Below are 15100 nucleotides of genomic sequence, written 5' to 3' on the forward strand. Positions count from 1 at the left end.
CTGTTCCCATAATACTGGCTGCCCACATACTTGACTAACAAACCACAATCTTGTTGTTTTCTACTTCTGTCTTTGGTAACCGTCTACACAGTTACCAAATATGGCCACATTAAAATGACAGGTATATCCCAATTAAAACATTTGACTAAAAATATTATAAGAACAATTTCTACAAAAAAGTAGCCCCAGACTGCCTGCAGAAACAAGGCAGTTGCTATACAACCTTTACAGCATATTTCAAATCCATCAGTCTGCATTCTCTGCTGTTTCTCATACTAGCATAAAAATCCCACAACTTTTGACCTGCACCTTTGATGCTGTTTTATGATTTAAAACGACATCTTTAAAGCTTTTGACGGCCTGTTTAAATAGTTTAGCGTTGTGTGGTTCATTACACATTTTTGGGGATTTTTTGTTTTTCTGCAGCTCTGCAGTGTTAAATTCCTTGGTAGATTCCTTGACCTGCAGTTAGCTGTTTCCAGTTAATGGTTTCTTCTCTCTTTTTTTGAGTTATATAACACTGTACAACGACAGAACGACTTCATAGCCATGGTACTTGTTTATTATACAACTACACAACCAATCAAATTGTGTGATGTGACCAATCCCTTTTCTCCATATCATGCAACACTGCCTTCAGGTGCATCCTGAGTGGGCCCAATTAACATTTATCTTTATCTGCATGCAATGCAAAGCCTTCATTACTTGTCATGATAGACTGTGTGCATTCAATTTGCACCTGCTCCAAGTTTCAAAGTGCTGATGAACATGTTCTTGGAATGGGCAAATGGACCAATACAACAACAACAACAACAACACACTAGATTGTGAGCCATTTAATGACACAGAAATTAATTAAAAACCTACAGCATATCCATAATCGCAATAGATGCCAAACAATTGAGAAGAAAATCTATCCATGATGTGTATTTTTATGTCAAAATGTCTCTAAAGGTCTAATCACAATCACTTCCCGTCAAACAAAACGTAATGCAATTCCGCAAGCCCCTATGAATAATCATGAATCATGGTTTCATTCCCCTGTGTGGTTTCCATAGCCCACAGCTGATTATCATTATAGAGACACTGTTGGGCTGCTATTCTATTCTGAATCTAATTCAACTTGATGGCGGGCGGTGCCTTACAAAACATTCTCGTTTTAAACTTGAACAGTATACTAAAATGTATCTGAAAACATTTGAGGTGAGAAATAGGCTAGATGTTCATAATTTAATTTAATCTTTATTTATTTCATTTAATTTATGGTTTTACCCTATACATTTTACATACAGTACAATGAAAAGAAAAGGAGCAGGAAGAAGATGCATCTTATTTATACCTGCCCCTATCTTAGGTTAAGGTTCAGGTTCATTTATTTGTTTGTCTCCAAAGGGCGATACAGCAGATAACATGAATCACATAAAACACAGTAAAAAGCACCTGCCCCTATCTATCATTAAAAAACAAAATCATCAAATTATTGATGAGTCTGAGAAATCTGAAAGACCCGTTTCGTTGAATGGCTCTAGGTCTAGAGAGACTGTGTACCAATTTGCATGATGTTTGGACAAAATCTGTAGGTGTACAAAAACTTGTTTTGTACAAAGCGGCCTCCTGGTGGCTATATAACAGGCCGTTCTGGAAATGTTGGGGCAGAGGTTCATCATTGGCATCGAGGGAATGTGTGTGCAAAATTTTGCATCGACCGGGTTAACGGTGCCGGAGATTAGCTCTTCACGGACGGACGGACGGACACACGGACGGACGGACTGAGTGAGTGCAAAACATACTCTCTCCCCATGCCTTTGGCCTGATGGAGACAATTAACACTCATCTTTTACTTTCTCTAATAACCTAAAAAAACTAAAGTTGTCCTTTAACTGATGCACACACACATTCGGGGGGCCTGATTTTATCTGTTTTCATCGTTACTAACTGATGACAATTGGAGGCTTGGCAAGCTACATGGCTACCTGAAAATTAAGAATTGTCGTATTGAATCTTAAAATCCTTGGCTGTCCGTGTCCGTCCCTGTCCAATGTATGTTCATTGTTCACCTATATGAAAATAAACTGCCAAACCCCTCCCCCAAACACACACGCATATTGTAACTAGATAAAGTGCCCATCTGCACAGGTCTCCACCAGGGCAGGTCAGGTTGTGGCCTCCTGGTGGCACTATAATAGGCCAATGTGAAAAGGGGGCCATTTCTTCTTGCCTTGGATGGCAATTGGATGATTTGAGGCTTTTTGTTCAAAACGGGCCAATCCTGCAAACGTTGAAAGCCAATGTTAGCCAATTAGGATGGAAAGTGATATATCGGACAGATCCGTCTTGAACACATGACTATAGAGATAGTGTGTAAGCCAAACAGTGTAGAATCTGAGAAATCCAACAGACTCGTCTTGATCACATGACTACAGAGATCATGTGGACCGATTTGCGGCAATCTTAGCCAATCAGGATGGAAGATGGGAAATGGTGCCGCTCCGTGTTGATCACATGACTATGGAGATAGTGTATACCGAATTGTGTGATAAAATGTGTACGAGTAATCTACAGAAATGTGTTTTGCCTAAATCGGCCTCATGGTGGTGCTATAACAGGCCGTTGAGGAATATTTGGGGCAGAGGTTCATCGTTGGCATCCAGGGAGTGTGTGTGCAAAGTTTAGCTGATAACGGACTAGCTGGTAACGGACGGACGGAAGGACGGACGGACGGAGAGCAAAACATACTCTCCCCCCCATGCCTTCGGCCTGGTTGAGACAATTAGGGCCGTTTTGTTCTAAAACTATGTCAGGAATTATACCTGACCTGTAGACAAAACAGGAAAGGGCGCACACCAGTGTTGGTGAGGTGCTGGCCTAAGGCAGTAAATAAGTAAAAATGAGAAAAAGGCTGCACACACGTAGCCACGATGCTGTATATTTATTGACAAGAATCCACTCAGGGCCGTTTTGTTCTAAAACTATGTCAGGAATTATACCTGTTCATTCTATATGAAGAGCTCTTTACAGGCAGTCTAACCCTACTGAGGCTGCGGTTGCCAAGGAGGCAGCCAGACTCATTGTCATGTGTGCTATGACTCATTGCTGCCATATTGCCTGCCCCCCCCCCCCCCCCCCCCCTCTCTCTCTTTCTCTCTCAGAGAGTCAGTCTTTCTGAGAGAGAATTGCTTTCCACCATCCTTTACCCTTTGCTTTCCTCCATCTTTTATGCCCCTTTATTCCCTCTTCTCCCTCTTTTACCTTCATATGCTTTCAATACATTCTTATTTACCGGTACTGAGAAGAGAGCATGCACTTGGTTACTATTTTGAATACATACATTTATAGGTAAAGTTCTGTGCATAAGTAAGTAGGCTGTGGACTCTACCGCCAGTGTAGGCAGATTTATAATTAAAATATTGATTGTAGAGGTTAATGGTGTGTACATAGAGCAGAGATTCTCAAACTATGGGTTAGGACCCCAAGTGGGGTCATGGTAAGGTGGAAATGGGGGCACACATTGACAAGTGAAACAAACAATTTGTTTCATAGGCTCACTTCAGAATAGAATTCTCACTTCCACAATCACTAGCTTCTAATGAAAAATAATTCTAAATTGATCGCAAGGATAAGGTCTGTTTGCATAATCTTGCTCACAATAATAATTCAACCCTCTTTTGTCTCCTTCAGGGTTCTGTCCTCAAACAGTAGTTGTGTTGAAACCCAGGCACTACACACCCTCATCTACTCTGAGGTTGGTAGTCCTGCCTAATTATTAAAAACATTGTTAAGCCTGCTGATTTGAATTTAAGTGAATTGCGTCATGTTCTATTTCTATTCTAGAATATTCTATTATTTTCACCATACAATATTTGAATATACTTTATACATTATTATATATTTTGATTTTGTAATGAATGAATGTATTATGTCCAAATCTGGTGTCCAATATTCATTTAGCTGATTGAGGAAAATGTCTTTCAATAGAGAGATTTAAGCTTTCCATGCTATTCCTAGATTTATTCTCTCCTGTCAAAATTCAGTCTTGCACTGTGTATCTCACTTTGACATTAAGTTTACTGTTGGCTTACTGTACATCCTTCATGTTTCAGGGTATTACCATGGATGCCAAGTTCACTGTCAAGGACCTATTGGATTGTTTTGCACAACAGGAGTACAGGTGAGTTTTCTTTGGATACCTTTGGGCTAATACCGATAACACATACCAATAGCGCAATGAAGCAATATGGCGTGTATTGGAGTGATTTTCAATTCATGGACTGTTGAATCAAATTAATAATATACAATAACTAAATATTGAGTCAGGCAACGTAAAAACTGTGTGGGGTCCCAGGTGCACACAAAAGTCCAAGTAGAAGTGAAAATAACTCCAGAAGTGTTTGAAACAGTGGCCATTACATAACTGCAGTGCAGTATAACAGGAAGTATTACTTTCTAATCTATTCAATAACAGTTGTGCTAGACAAGACAATGTGGATTTTAGTGACACACAGGAAGGGAGTTTTTAATGTAGTAGTAGTAGTAGTAGGGATCTAATGCGCTCAAATTGTGTGTTCAAGTTCAAGTGTCAAGGTCAATCATCACTTTATTTATTGGGTACTGTTTATCCTCTATTAGCCAGGAATACAGAAACAGGCTATGGCTCAGCAAAGAAAACACAGATAAAGAGCAGCAGACAAACATTTTATTAATAAAAAACAACGCAGGGAACCATACTTGTCAATCATCCACTTGAAAGTTGAAACTGTGATTCATATTCTCTCAACACTTATTTTAACCTACAAAGTTGTACAAATCAGTGCGAGACAACATTTAAACAGAGATCAGCATAGTTCCATATTATGCTCAAGTGCAACATTCAAAATGAACTAAACTGGGTGCCATTCTGTCTACCACCAGGACACTAACGATAATTCCCCAAATTATAATAGTTACACACCGGAGCTTTTCAGACAACGTGTCATTCTGTATTCTACAAATGATGACTTTTGATGTTGTCCTGGCTTCCTGGCTGGGAAGTGTCAGTGTCCTGAAACTACATTAGATGATTCAGATACGCGTATATCTTTTCTACGTCCGAGCATAGACATGGTAATGCCCCGCCTGCCTCTTGATTGGCCTACCGACATACGCTTCAGATACTGGTGATAGTAGATGATTCAGGTACACACACTCCCTGGATGCCAACGATGAACCTCTGCCCCAAATGTTTCAGAACGGCCTGTTATAGCGCCACTTTTGAAAAACATATTCAAATTTATATTACTCCTCCAGATTCTGTCCAAGAATCACGCAAATCGTTACACATTATCTCTATACCGGTAGTCATGTCTTCAAGCCGGATCTGTCAAATATTTTATATTCCATCCTAATTGGCTAACATTGGCTTTCAAAGTTTCTAGGATTGAACAAAAAGCCTCAAATCATGAACGCAGCATGCAATTTACGTGAAATCTTTCACAGACTTTCCTACTAGGCTGTGGAATATATCCCACCCTTTTCACATTGGCCTGTTATAGTGCCACCAACAGGTGGATTTTTGCAAAACACATTTTTGGAACAAAATGCCTCAAATCATCCAATTGCCATCCAAGGTGTAAGAAGAAATGGCACCCTTTTCACATTGGCCTATTATAGCACCACCAGGAGGCCACAACCTGACCTGCCCTGGTGGAGACCTGTACTTTATCTAGTTGATTATGTAACAGCCCTCTGTACACCTCGTGTTGAAAGTATTGAGCATGTCTTATGTTTGTAGCAGACCTGACATGAGCAACTGTGTCAGCAAGCGTGGGAGAGGTGGAGCTGGATGAAACCACATGGTAGACAGTTTGCATAGAGATAGGAGAGGGAGAAAGCAACAGGACACACACACACACACACACACACACACACACACCAACTAGGAAGCCAAATTGCGTGTTGTTTGTAACCGAAGAGTGAACTCAGCTGGTACATTAAAGGGATTATGTGTCCAGGCCATTATGCTTTCCCTATTTAGGTTGCCTGTTTCTAACTGTGTGCGTGTGCGTGTGTGTGTGTGTGTGTGTGCGTGTGCGTGTGCGTGTGCGTGTGCGTGTGCGTGTGTGTGTGTGTGCGTGTGCGTGTGTGTGTGTGTGTGCGCGTGTGTGTGCATTAAAAGCTAGGCTGTTCATTTCATAACCTCAGCACTGCAAAACAACATTTGTTCAGCACAGAGGGAGACTGGATTTTATATTATATTTATTTACCCTGGTGTTTGATTATTTTGTTGGTACCACCAACAGTGCTATTCTTACTGATAATTGTCATTATTCTATTATTAATATATAGTTAATTAATTAATGTAGAGTTTAGTAGTAATACTGTTAGTGTATTAACCAGATTGTGTAAATGTTACTAATACAATGATAGTCAAGGAATGGTCAGAAATCTACAGTGCATGTTGACATGGTTTGGCACGTGTGCCACTGATGCAAATATATGATCCCACAATGGAAAAACTGCCACTTCAACATGACACCAGCTGCTGCCTCGTTTCTCAGAATGAAGAGCCCCACTGGCACCAATCATGCACTTTACTCCTGCTTTTACCACAATTACATGGAAAGATTTAGCGAGCCCAATGAATTTTGATGAACACATTTTTATTCCGCCCAGATGCTATTTTGTGTGTTGTTGTGATGCGAGCTAGCAGTTTGCCTTCCTATTGAATGTTTGATTGCTGTGCTCAACCTGGTGGTACTATATGATCTCATGCATTATGTAAGGCCTCAGGGAGCTTTGTTGAGGATGCATGTAGTGGACTCATCCACTGACAATAAAAACACAGCAAGCCTCCTGTGGGGGAACAGAATGATGCATCTTCCAAAGGAGGTCATAGACACATAAAGTCACATCCTTCCATCCATCCATCCATCTTCAACCGCTTATCCGTAGTCGGGTCGCGGGGGCAACGGCACCACCAGAGTGCTCCAGACTTCCCTCTCCAGAGAGTGACTTCCTCCTGGGGGATTCCGAGGCGTTCCAAGGCCAGTGAGTCGATGTGTTTATGAGGTCAGAGACACATGAAGTCACATCCAGAATACAAAATCTAATAACTACAGGGATTCCCTGGGCAATTGAAAAGGCTTTCAGACAATCAAACTGGCTTGATGTGACTCGTTGTGAGCTTCTAGATCTTGCATAATGAATACATAAACAAGCAGCCCTGCTGTAGCATTACAACCACAAAGATCTGCTTGTGTAGTAGAATCACAATTTACTTATAAAGCATTGAGAAGGAACATCTAGCAAATTAATGTGTTTCTAGTTAACCAGTAAGACGCCTGAGGTCGCGTGCATGCATCCGCCTCGTTGACGGCAGACTGCTGGGTGAGAGTTGGCATGGGAGGTCAGATCAACATGCAATGAATTCTGTACTGGCCATATAAGGAGCATGTCTTCAGGGTTTGATGAGGTCAGATCAACATATGGAATATCAGAACAGGTCAGCTCCATATATGGAGATCTAAGGGTGGTAGCGGGGACATTCTCTTGAGTGTGCAGGGTTTGATGAGGCCTTAATTTTCGGGCCTGTTGAGAATTCTATTTTTTGCCGGCTGCCGGGCACGGCTGCTCTAATAACTTTGGGGCAGGCCCGACTAGAGTTTGAATGGACAGGTATAAGTCAAAAGGGAGACATCGAAGAGGAAGGATGTATGGGGAAGGAATAAGGATCAACATATAGAATGTCAGAACAGGTTCTGACATATCCATAATATATGGAGATTTAAGGGTTTGAGGTTTGAGGTCAGATGGGGATCTCCATATATGGGCCGATTCTGGACGGGAACCCCTTTTGGTGTTCTAAACCTTCTGGACGGGAACTAGGGAAATAGGCCATGCAGTTACTCAATATTGATACATTTCATAACAGATAGTTTAAAGGTTTGTAACGATATTCCAGAACAGAAATATTTTTGCATGGTCTACCTGTAATTATAACATGGACCACTTGTGGTCCCCGCCTCACTGGTTGAGAAAGTTTTAGCTTTGGAGCAATATTTTCCTCATAGTCTCAAGTGTTCGGCTCACTTATCTCTGCAACAGTTCTATTCCTGCGTGCCGCTGTCCTCATGCCCACGCAATGCAGTGTCGCGGAGAGAGCAGCTCGTACACTCAACAGTATAATGAGACAGCCAGGTCAAATGTGAGAGTTCTTATCATACAGTTATTTAAAGGGGATTCAGCACACTTCACATGTTGAACGTTTACATTGCAACAGTCTTTATAGTAGTGGGGGTGACTTAACCTGACTCCGCCAGATTGCGGCAGTATTGAGTTCACATGTTCCCTCCTCCTACCTGCATCTGGTCTCTCAAGCAGAAATGATGAACCCGAAGCAGCTGGACAAAAATCTGATATCTCCATAATAATTTGGAGTTGCAGTCTTGTTAGATTGTGTTCACATGCCCGTTCGGGTATGTGAACAGCCAAAGTGTGTACCGTGTGGTTTATGCACTGTGTGCAGTATAGGGAGTTGAAAGTAACGTTGTAGTTGGTACCCTACCTGCAACAGTTCCATCACACTCGCGTGTGCACGACCTGCTGGCGGATTAGAGACACACACACGGATGGGCGAACCGTGACTGTGACCATGCCGCGAACACACACACACACACACACACACACACACACACACAGTGCTGGACAACTCTTTCTAAAATTAGATATTGGATATAGAGCAGCAGCCTATTATGTAGAAGTGTAACCAAAGCGAAGACCCAAGGGTCAGTTATTTCTGAGTTCAGTTCAGTTCAGTTCAACCAGTTGAAGACTGATGAAAGTCCACCGACTATTACAGCATCAAAAAAATACAATCATAGTCCTAATTATGTCCCTCTGAACATCAAAGTGGAATTGCTACCTTTGAGCCACCCAACCGTTGTTTGATTGAAGTATTTTAACAGTTTGCAGAATTACAGTACATTTCAAGTACAACTCAATACAAAAACTGTCAACTGTGAGTGGACGGCAGCATAAAGTATTACACTTGTTTACAAGAGGGTCCACCAATCAATGACTATTCATTAATTCTGTCATTAACACAGTGTTATTCACAATCACAATGCCCTTGTTCCCTGCACACAGTGCACACATAGCGAACGACCCCAGTCCCAGCCTGTTATCATTAACTGGCATTCCGGTATGAGGCTGTAATGCTTGCTGCGAGGCACACTCCAAAGTTCACTGTTCTATTTCCAGATGGACAAAAGAAAGTTTGAAATGGGGGACTATAGTTTCATGTAAACCATATTGTCAGTGTGCGCTGACATGAGGTTAACCACTTAAGTGATATTTTATACTTCATTGTATGCCGGTTTTGCATGTCAAAAATAGCTGATCTAATAAGCTTGCAACACATCGCATCGTGCCGCTTGCAGGTTGGCTTTTTTAGAAAAAGTTAACTTTTTGAAAATGTGTGAATATTTCTGCTTATGATGACATCCCAAAATAGAGATGGCAGGTTTAAAGTGGTTAAACGATGGAGAGGATGATGCTTGATTGGCTGCCAGCCTGTTTGCCTGTCTGCCTCTTTCCTCTGCTTGTTGACTGGCATGGACCTGACAGGTTTATGGGCTGCAGGGAACGGATGTCTTCCACATCAAGTGCTTTTGATAAAAATAGAATCTTGGAAGCATCATCTCTGGAGCCCTGTCTCTTTAATGTGTGGTGCATGTACTGTAGTTCTCTCCCCAGAGGGGTGTCTGTGTGAGCTTTTCATTACCATGCCTTTTGTCATTCAGGTGAACATGTTGAATTCTTTATCTCATAACAGAAGACCTACAGTATGTAGCTACTGTATACATAACATTTTGAATTATACACATTTCAGTCCCTCCGTGCAAGGCCACATCATGATGTAGCACAGACCCATGCAATATGATTCAACCACTTAGTCTTAAACCCTATATACGTTGACCAGGGTACCCCCTCCTTTTTCCCTCTACAACAAATCTCTTCACGGACAATAGCAGATCAGGTTAAAACAGAAAAGAGCAAACAGTCCATATAACGCCTCTTGTCATCTCTGGGGGTTACATAAACACTCATGAACAGTTGGTGGTGGTGGTGGATGTGGAGGGATGGATGTAGGCTGGGGAGAGGAAGAGGAGGCGTCAACAAGTGACATGTTCCCTTCCCTTTCTTTCTTCCCTCTTGTCCCCGTGGTTACGTAACGTTCCAATGGAAACAAAAGCAAAGCCGTGAACAAACAAGCAACAAGCGTCCTCAGTGTCCCTGTTGCGAAAACCACGAGACCCAGTAGAGTGTGTGTGTGTGTGTGTGTGTGTGTGTGTGTGTGTGTGTGTGTGTGTGTGTGTGTGTGTGTGTGTGTGTGTGTGTGTGTGTGTGTGTGTGTGTGTGTGTGTGTGTGTGTGTGTGTGTGTGTGTGTGTGTGTGTGTGTGCATGCATGCGTGCGTGTGTGCTTACATGTATCTATACATATTATCTGTGTGTGCTGGCGTTTCAGCAAAAATTCTGAGAGAGATGTGTCCATAAATAGCCTCCATAAAAACAGCCATGCCTTCCTCTGGAGGCTATGAACAGAAGCTCTTTTGTGCGGTTCCTTCTGGACAGAACATTTCTATGTGAATAGTACATTCAGTCAGCGTGCCGTGCCATCTTGTCCATGCTCCCTCCTACCTCACCCTCTATGCCCAACGTTGTTGTTTTGTCTCATCTTTCATAACTGAAAGCAGTTGTGAAGTTATTGATGGTCTTCATGTGGTCTGGTTGTGGCATGACATTTTCATTATTCTTTAATTTGCGCAGTTCATGTTTTTGCATACTGTGTTTATGTTATGTAAAATACACTTGTTCTGGATATTACCTACCTGACAATTTGATTTCCCCCCCCAGTTTTTGCAGTGTAGTTTCTGTGGCATGCGTGCTCTCACGTGGTGGCTATAATTCTCCCAGCATACTGACAGACATTCATTTCACTGGATGTGTTCTGGGAAATGTCTCTCTCTGTCTCAATTAGTTTTTCTTTCACTTTGAGACTGTGTCTGTTCCTCTCTTTCTCCCGCCAGTTCCCTTTCTATGTTATTCATCTGGCTGTTAATTGTGTGTGTGTGTGTGTGTGTGTGTGTGTGTGTGTGTGTGTGTGGTTTCTAGGGAGAAGCTGAGATTAGGGGGGATCCAGCTGGAGGAGCTCCAAGCGCGGCTGGAGCGCTGTGTGGAGGCCATGGGTCAGGATGGCTCTGACACCATCATGGCATCAACCACGCACGACTGAGACGGATCAAACTACCAGTTACTTGAAGCTTAAAATGTTATTACCACTGTTTTGTTTTCATAAAAATAGAATCTTTGTTGCTGAAGTGAATAATAATACGTTCTTTGTTATACAAAGAGTTATGCGTTTACTATAATAACTTTGTATTTTTACAGGCTGTTTTTTTAATTTGTATTTGGTATTTTCCAGTTTGTACTACATACGTTTTTACTTATGCAGAATCCCTGCAAGGAGCTGTTGGTCCTTTGATGATTCAGTTCACTCTTTTCAATGATGAAAACTAGAAAGTACACTGCTGTATCTGATGGCAATAAGTAGCAGGTGGTTTAATTAAACTGTCTAAAGCCATATATATACTTTCTCTTACCATGGTGCCACATCTGGAAAATAGACGATCTATAATCTCACAAATACGACTCAATCGTACAACAGAGTCGTGCCACTATACTGTAGATCCTTACAGGCTAATCACCTGTCTGGAAAAGATAGCTTCAGGAAATTATACTTTACAGTATTTACAGATACTGTATGCTGTCAGATGATGTCACAGATGATGTTATATCTTTGCTGACCTAGTAAACTCTCACTTGTGACATTGCGATTGTACTCATCTACCGCTGCACACTGCATGCCATGCCAAGGCTCAGCTCTCCTGGCAAAAAAGAAAAAACAACTTTGAGTAAAATATATATTTTTGTGAGACTTTATTTTATATATCAGTATTAAATACTAAGTATTTTCCTTGCTGCCTCTTTATAGTCCCAAACAGCTACAGTGCAACTACAGTAGCCATAGCTGACATGTTGATCTCATGGCAGATGCATATTACAAGATTTCCTGCAGCTTTGGACCTCATATTGTTAGAAGACCTTAACCACTTACACCCCATTGACTGGGGACCCCCAGAGGTCTGTAGTTGGACTCCTCTTTTTTCCCTTTACACCAAATCTCTTCCTTGAAAATATCGATTCTACAAGCTCATAATGCGTCACATTGTGAGCATGTGTGAGTTGGGAGTTGAATATCTAGCTCAGGGTCAGGGACACATGTAAACACATACTTTTTATGTGAGTATGCATGCATGAGGTGCGAGGTGAGTGGTGACTAAGTAGATAAGAGCCCCGGTGATGGCTGCCTGCAGGCTGAGATTACACCTGCTGCTGCTGTGTCATATGCATATCATCTAAACTCCTGTCAAGAGGTCAGTCAGTGGGAGGTGGAGGGGAAAGAGGAAGGACACACACAGGAGAGGCCAGAAGACATTTATCTTTTTAATCTAGCACTTATTTGTTTTGTTTTTTCTTACATATAAATCTGAGCTATTATTATTAGTGTCCTTATTCTGTGGGCGAACAATAGATATGGTGTCGAGGGGACCAAGTATAGACCTGATGGGGTCCCAGTCAAGTATTGAAGTAGTTCATTTGAACCCTGAAGTCACTGACACAAGATTACTTTCTGCAGGAAGTAAAATTCTAAATTAAGAAAAAGAGTTTCAAGATTTCTACCAATTTTCTGTAATAAAGTTCTTTGTTCATATTATCCTACCTACTCTCAGTCTTGTTCTTATGTTGGATGAAAATGAACTAACGCACCATCGTTGCCCTGTCTCCCTGTCTTAAAGTCACACTTTGCCCGTGCGTCTTAGGTGACCTACAGGATGCATAGGTAAGCGTTAAGTTGTGTGTGCTTTTGTAACACGTAATGTGAGACCAGGGACACATGATCATAGGTTATCCTCAGGTAAGCTTCCCCTTTAACATTTACACAAACAAGCCCTCGTTGCAGACCTTTCGCTGCTTACTGTCATCACATTACAGCTTCATGTCTGACTTCATGTCTACAGTATTTCCCTAAATTGTATGGACCGTAAACCTATGAGACGGCTACAGTGAGGCGTGTATTTACATGCTTCTTGTATCATACTTTGCTCTCATACATACAGTATACACGACTAATTGCCATCCATTTATTGGCCAGGCACAGATCCAGGTAGTGACCTCAATGGGCAAGGGGGGCTCAGCCCTCCCTATCTTATGGAGTAAAGATGAGAAATTATTATTAAAATGTTTTAGAATAGAACTTTTATATTCTGGTATAATCTAAAGCAGCAACAGCATCAAATAGTTACAAGAAAAACCCAAAATAGGTCCAAATGGGCTGATCTTTTACAGCCCAAAAGGATTTCATTGCGTTGAATGATTGACAGCTGCCAAGACACGCCTGCTTGGTTTACTTGCCATTGGGGCTGTGCTCAGCCCTAATGCCCGCCTCAGACCGTGGTCATTGGCTATTGACCAATCACAGCACCTGCTCGTGTGTGGTTGTTTATGTTGTGAAATAATGGCGGCTGGAAGTATTTTAAATGAAATAAGTTTATTATTTACTTTATAATACGTTTTGTCCCGTGTCAGTGGAGGGGAAAATTAAGTTAAGAGACTGGGAGCATATAGTCCATTTTGGATATTATGACGAAAGGAAAGGAGACAAAATACGTTTTGTGAGTTTGAAATTCTTGGGGCAGACAGCTGAGCTGACCGCACACCGGACCCACAGAAAGGTATTGTGGTCTGCTTCATTCATCTCACAAAGTTAAGAAACATAATCGCTGGTTTAATCACATTGAAAGTGGCTCGAGCTGGGAAGAGAGAGAGGGAGAGCGAGAGAGAGCCTGTGTGTGTGTGTGTGTGTGTGTGTGTGCGTGTGTTAGTGTTGTTTCGGTGCTGTGTGCGTGCGCGCGCCGCGCGTGCGTGCATGTGTGTGTGCCTTGCAAGTTGCTTTGATCTTTATTCAATTTTGGTCGGTGACGTTTGCGCCAGTTGCGCGCGCGTGTGTGTTTGTGCGTGCGTGCATGCGTACTGTCATTATTAATGACAGTATAAGAGCAGCTATCTATCTACATACAAATACAAACAATGTTCAGTGGAGTGTTTGTTGTGGGCATGCACTTCTGTTGTTGTGGAGCACTTGCTGTAACAAACTATAGGCCTGTAGTAGTGTCATTGCTGTACTTTGATATCTGGAATATGACGCTATTGCTGCAGGTTGAACTGGTAGCATATAGTATAATGGATGTCTTATAGCCCCGCCACCCAAAATCACTGCCAGCCGCCACTGGTGTGCGGGAATTTTTGTTTGGGTTATCTCTGGTCCATAGCCCTGATAATTCTGCCCTGCAGCAGAATTAGCATTAGGGCTATGGACCAGAGCTATGTTTGTCACAGCACCAAATTACGAAACTTCATTATTAACTGTTTACCAATGATGGTTTAATTGAAATTATACAACAGGTCGTTTCGAGGAAGCAGCTATGTGCAGTAGGCCTACTAAACATCCAAGGCTGAGTGAGAAGAGCCAGGAGAATGAGGCTGGTTGCAGTTGGTGCCATTGATGCTGGGAGGAAAGGCCTGGTCAGCTAGCCAGCTGTGGAGGATGGAGATGACTGGAGACGCGGCTGGAGGGCTCATCAAGACGGCTCAAGGTAGGAACCTTTTTTGCTTCATTGCTGCTGCTTGTGTTGTCTGCTGTGTGCATACTAGTGTGATTAAAAATGTCAAGCTGGTGGCAATGAAACATGTTCAGTCACTGTTTCTGGCTCTGGAGTTGAATGCTGATGTGAATCTACAGTTTGTATGTTTGTATCTGCCGTTAAAGTGACCCATGAGGTACAGATGGACAGGAAGTGTCTGTTGCCAGATTAGTTGAGGCTAATTTGTGAATGGGCGGACATGTGAGGGAGCTCATCTCAGCTTTGACAGACAGCAGGTGGTGGCCTGTGTCCTACAGATGGTTCATGCACATGTAGCCAGCTCACTTCACTTCCGACCCAC

At 42.1% G+C, this 15100-nt stretch overlaps 1 protein-coding gene across 3 annotated transcripts in view; it reads left to right on the forward strand.

Annotated features, from left to right (window-relative positions):
• The window catches only part of swt1 (SWT1 RNA endoribonuclease homolog), a 32151-nt gene extending 19385 nt beyond the window's left edge, over nucleotides 1-12766 (forward strand). For all 3 annotated transcript variants that reach the window (XM_080769528.1, XM_080769529.1, XM_080769530.1), the window contains 3 exons: nucleotides 3679-3742; nucleotides 4101-4168; nucleotides 11150-12766. In XM_080769528.1, coding sequence (XP_080625654.1) covers nucleotides 3679-3742; nucleotides 4101-4168; nucleotides 11150-11270 — 253 coding nt within the window. In that variant the 3' untranslated portion in view covers nucleotides 11271-12766. The remainder of the gene's footprint in view (nucleotides 1-3678; nucleotides 3743-4100; nucleotides 4169-11149) is intronic.
• Nucleotides 12767-15100: the final 2334 nt, after the last annotated feature.

The sequence above is a fragment of the Protomyctophum bolini genome (assembly GCF_963924005.1).
Source record: "Protomyctophum bolini genome assembly, chromosome: 8".
Lineage (NCBI taxonomy): Eukaryota > Metazoa > Chordata > Actinopteri > Myctophiformes > Myctophidae > Protomyctophum > Protomyctophum bolini.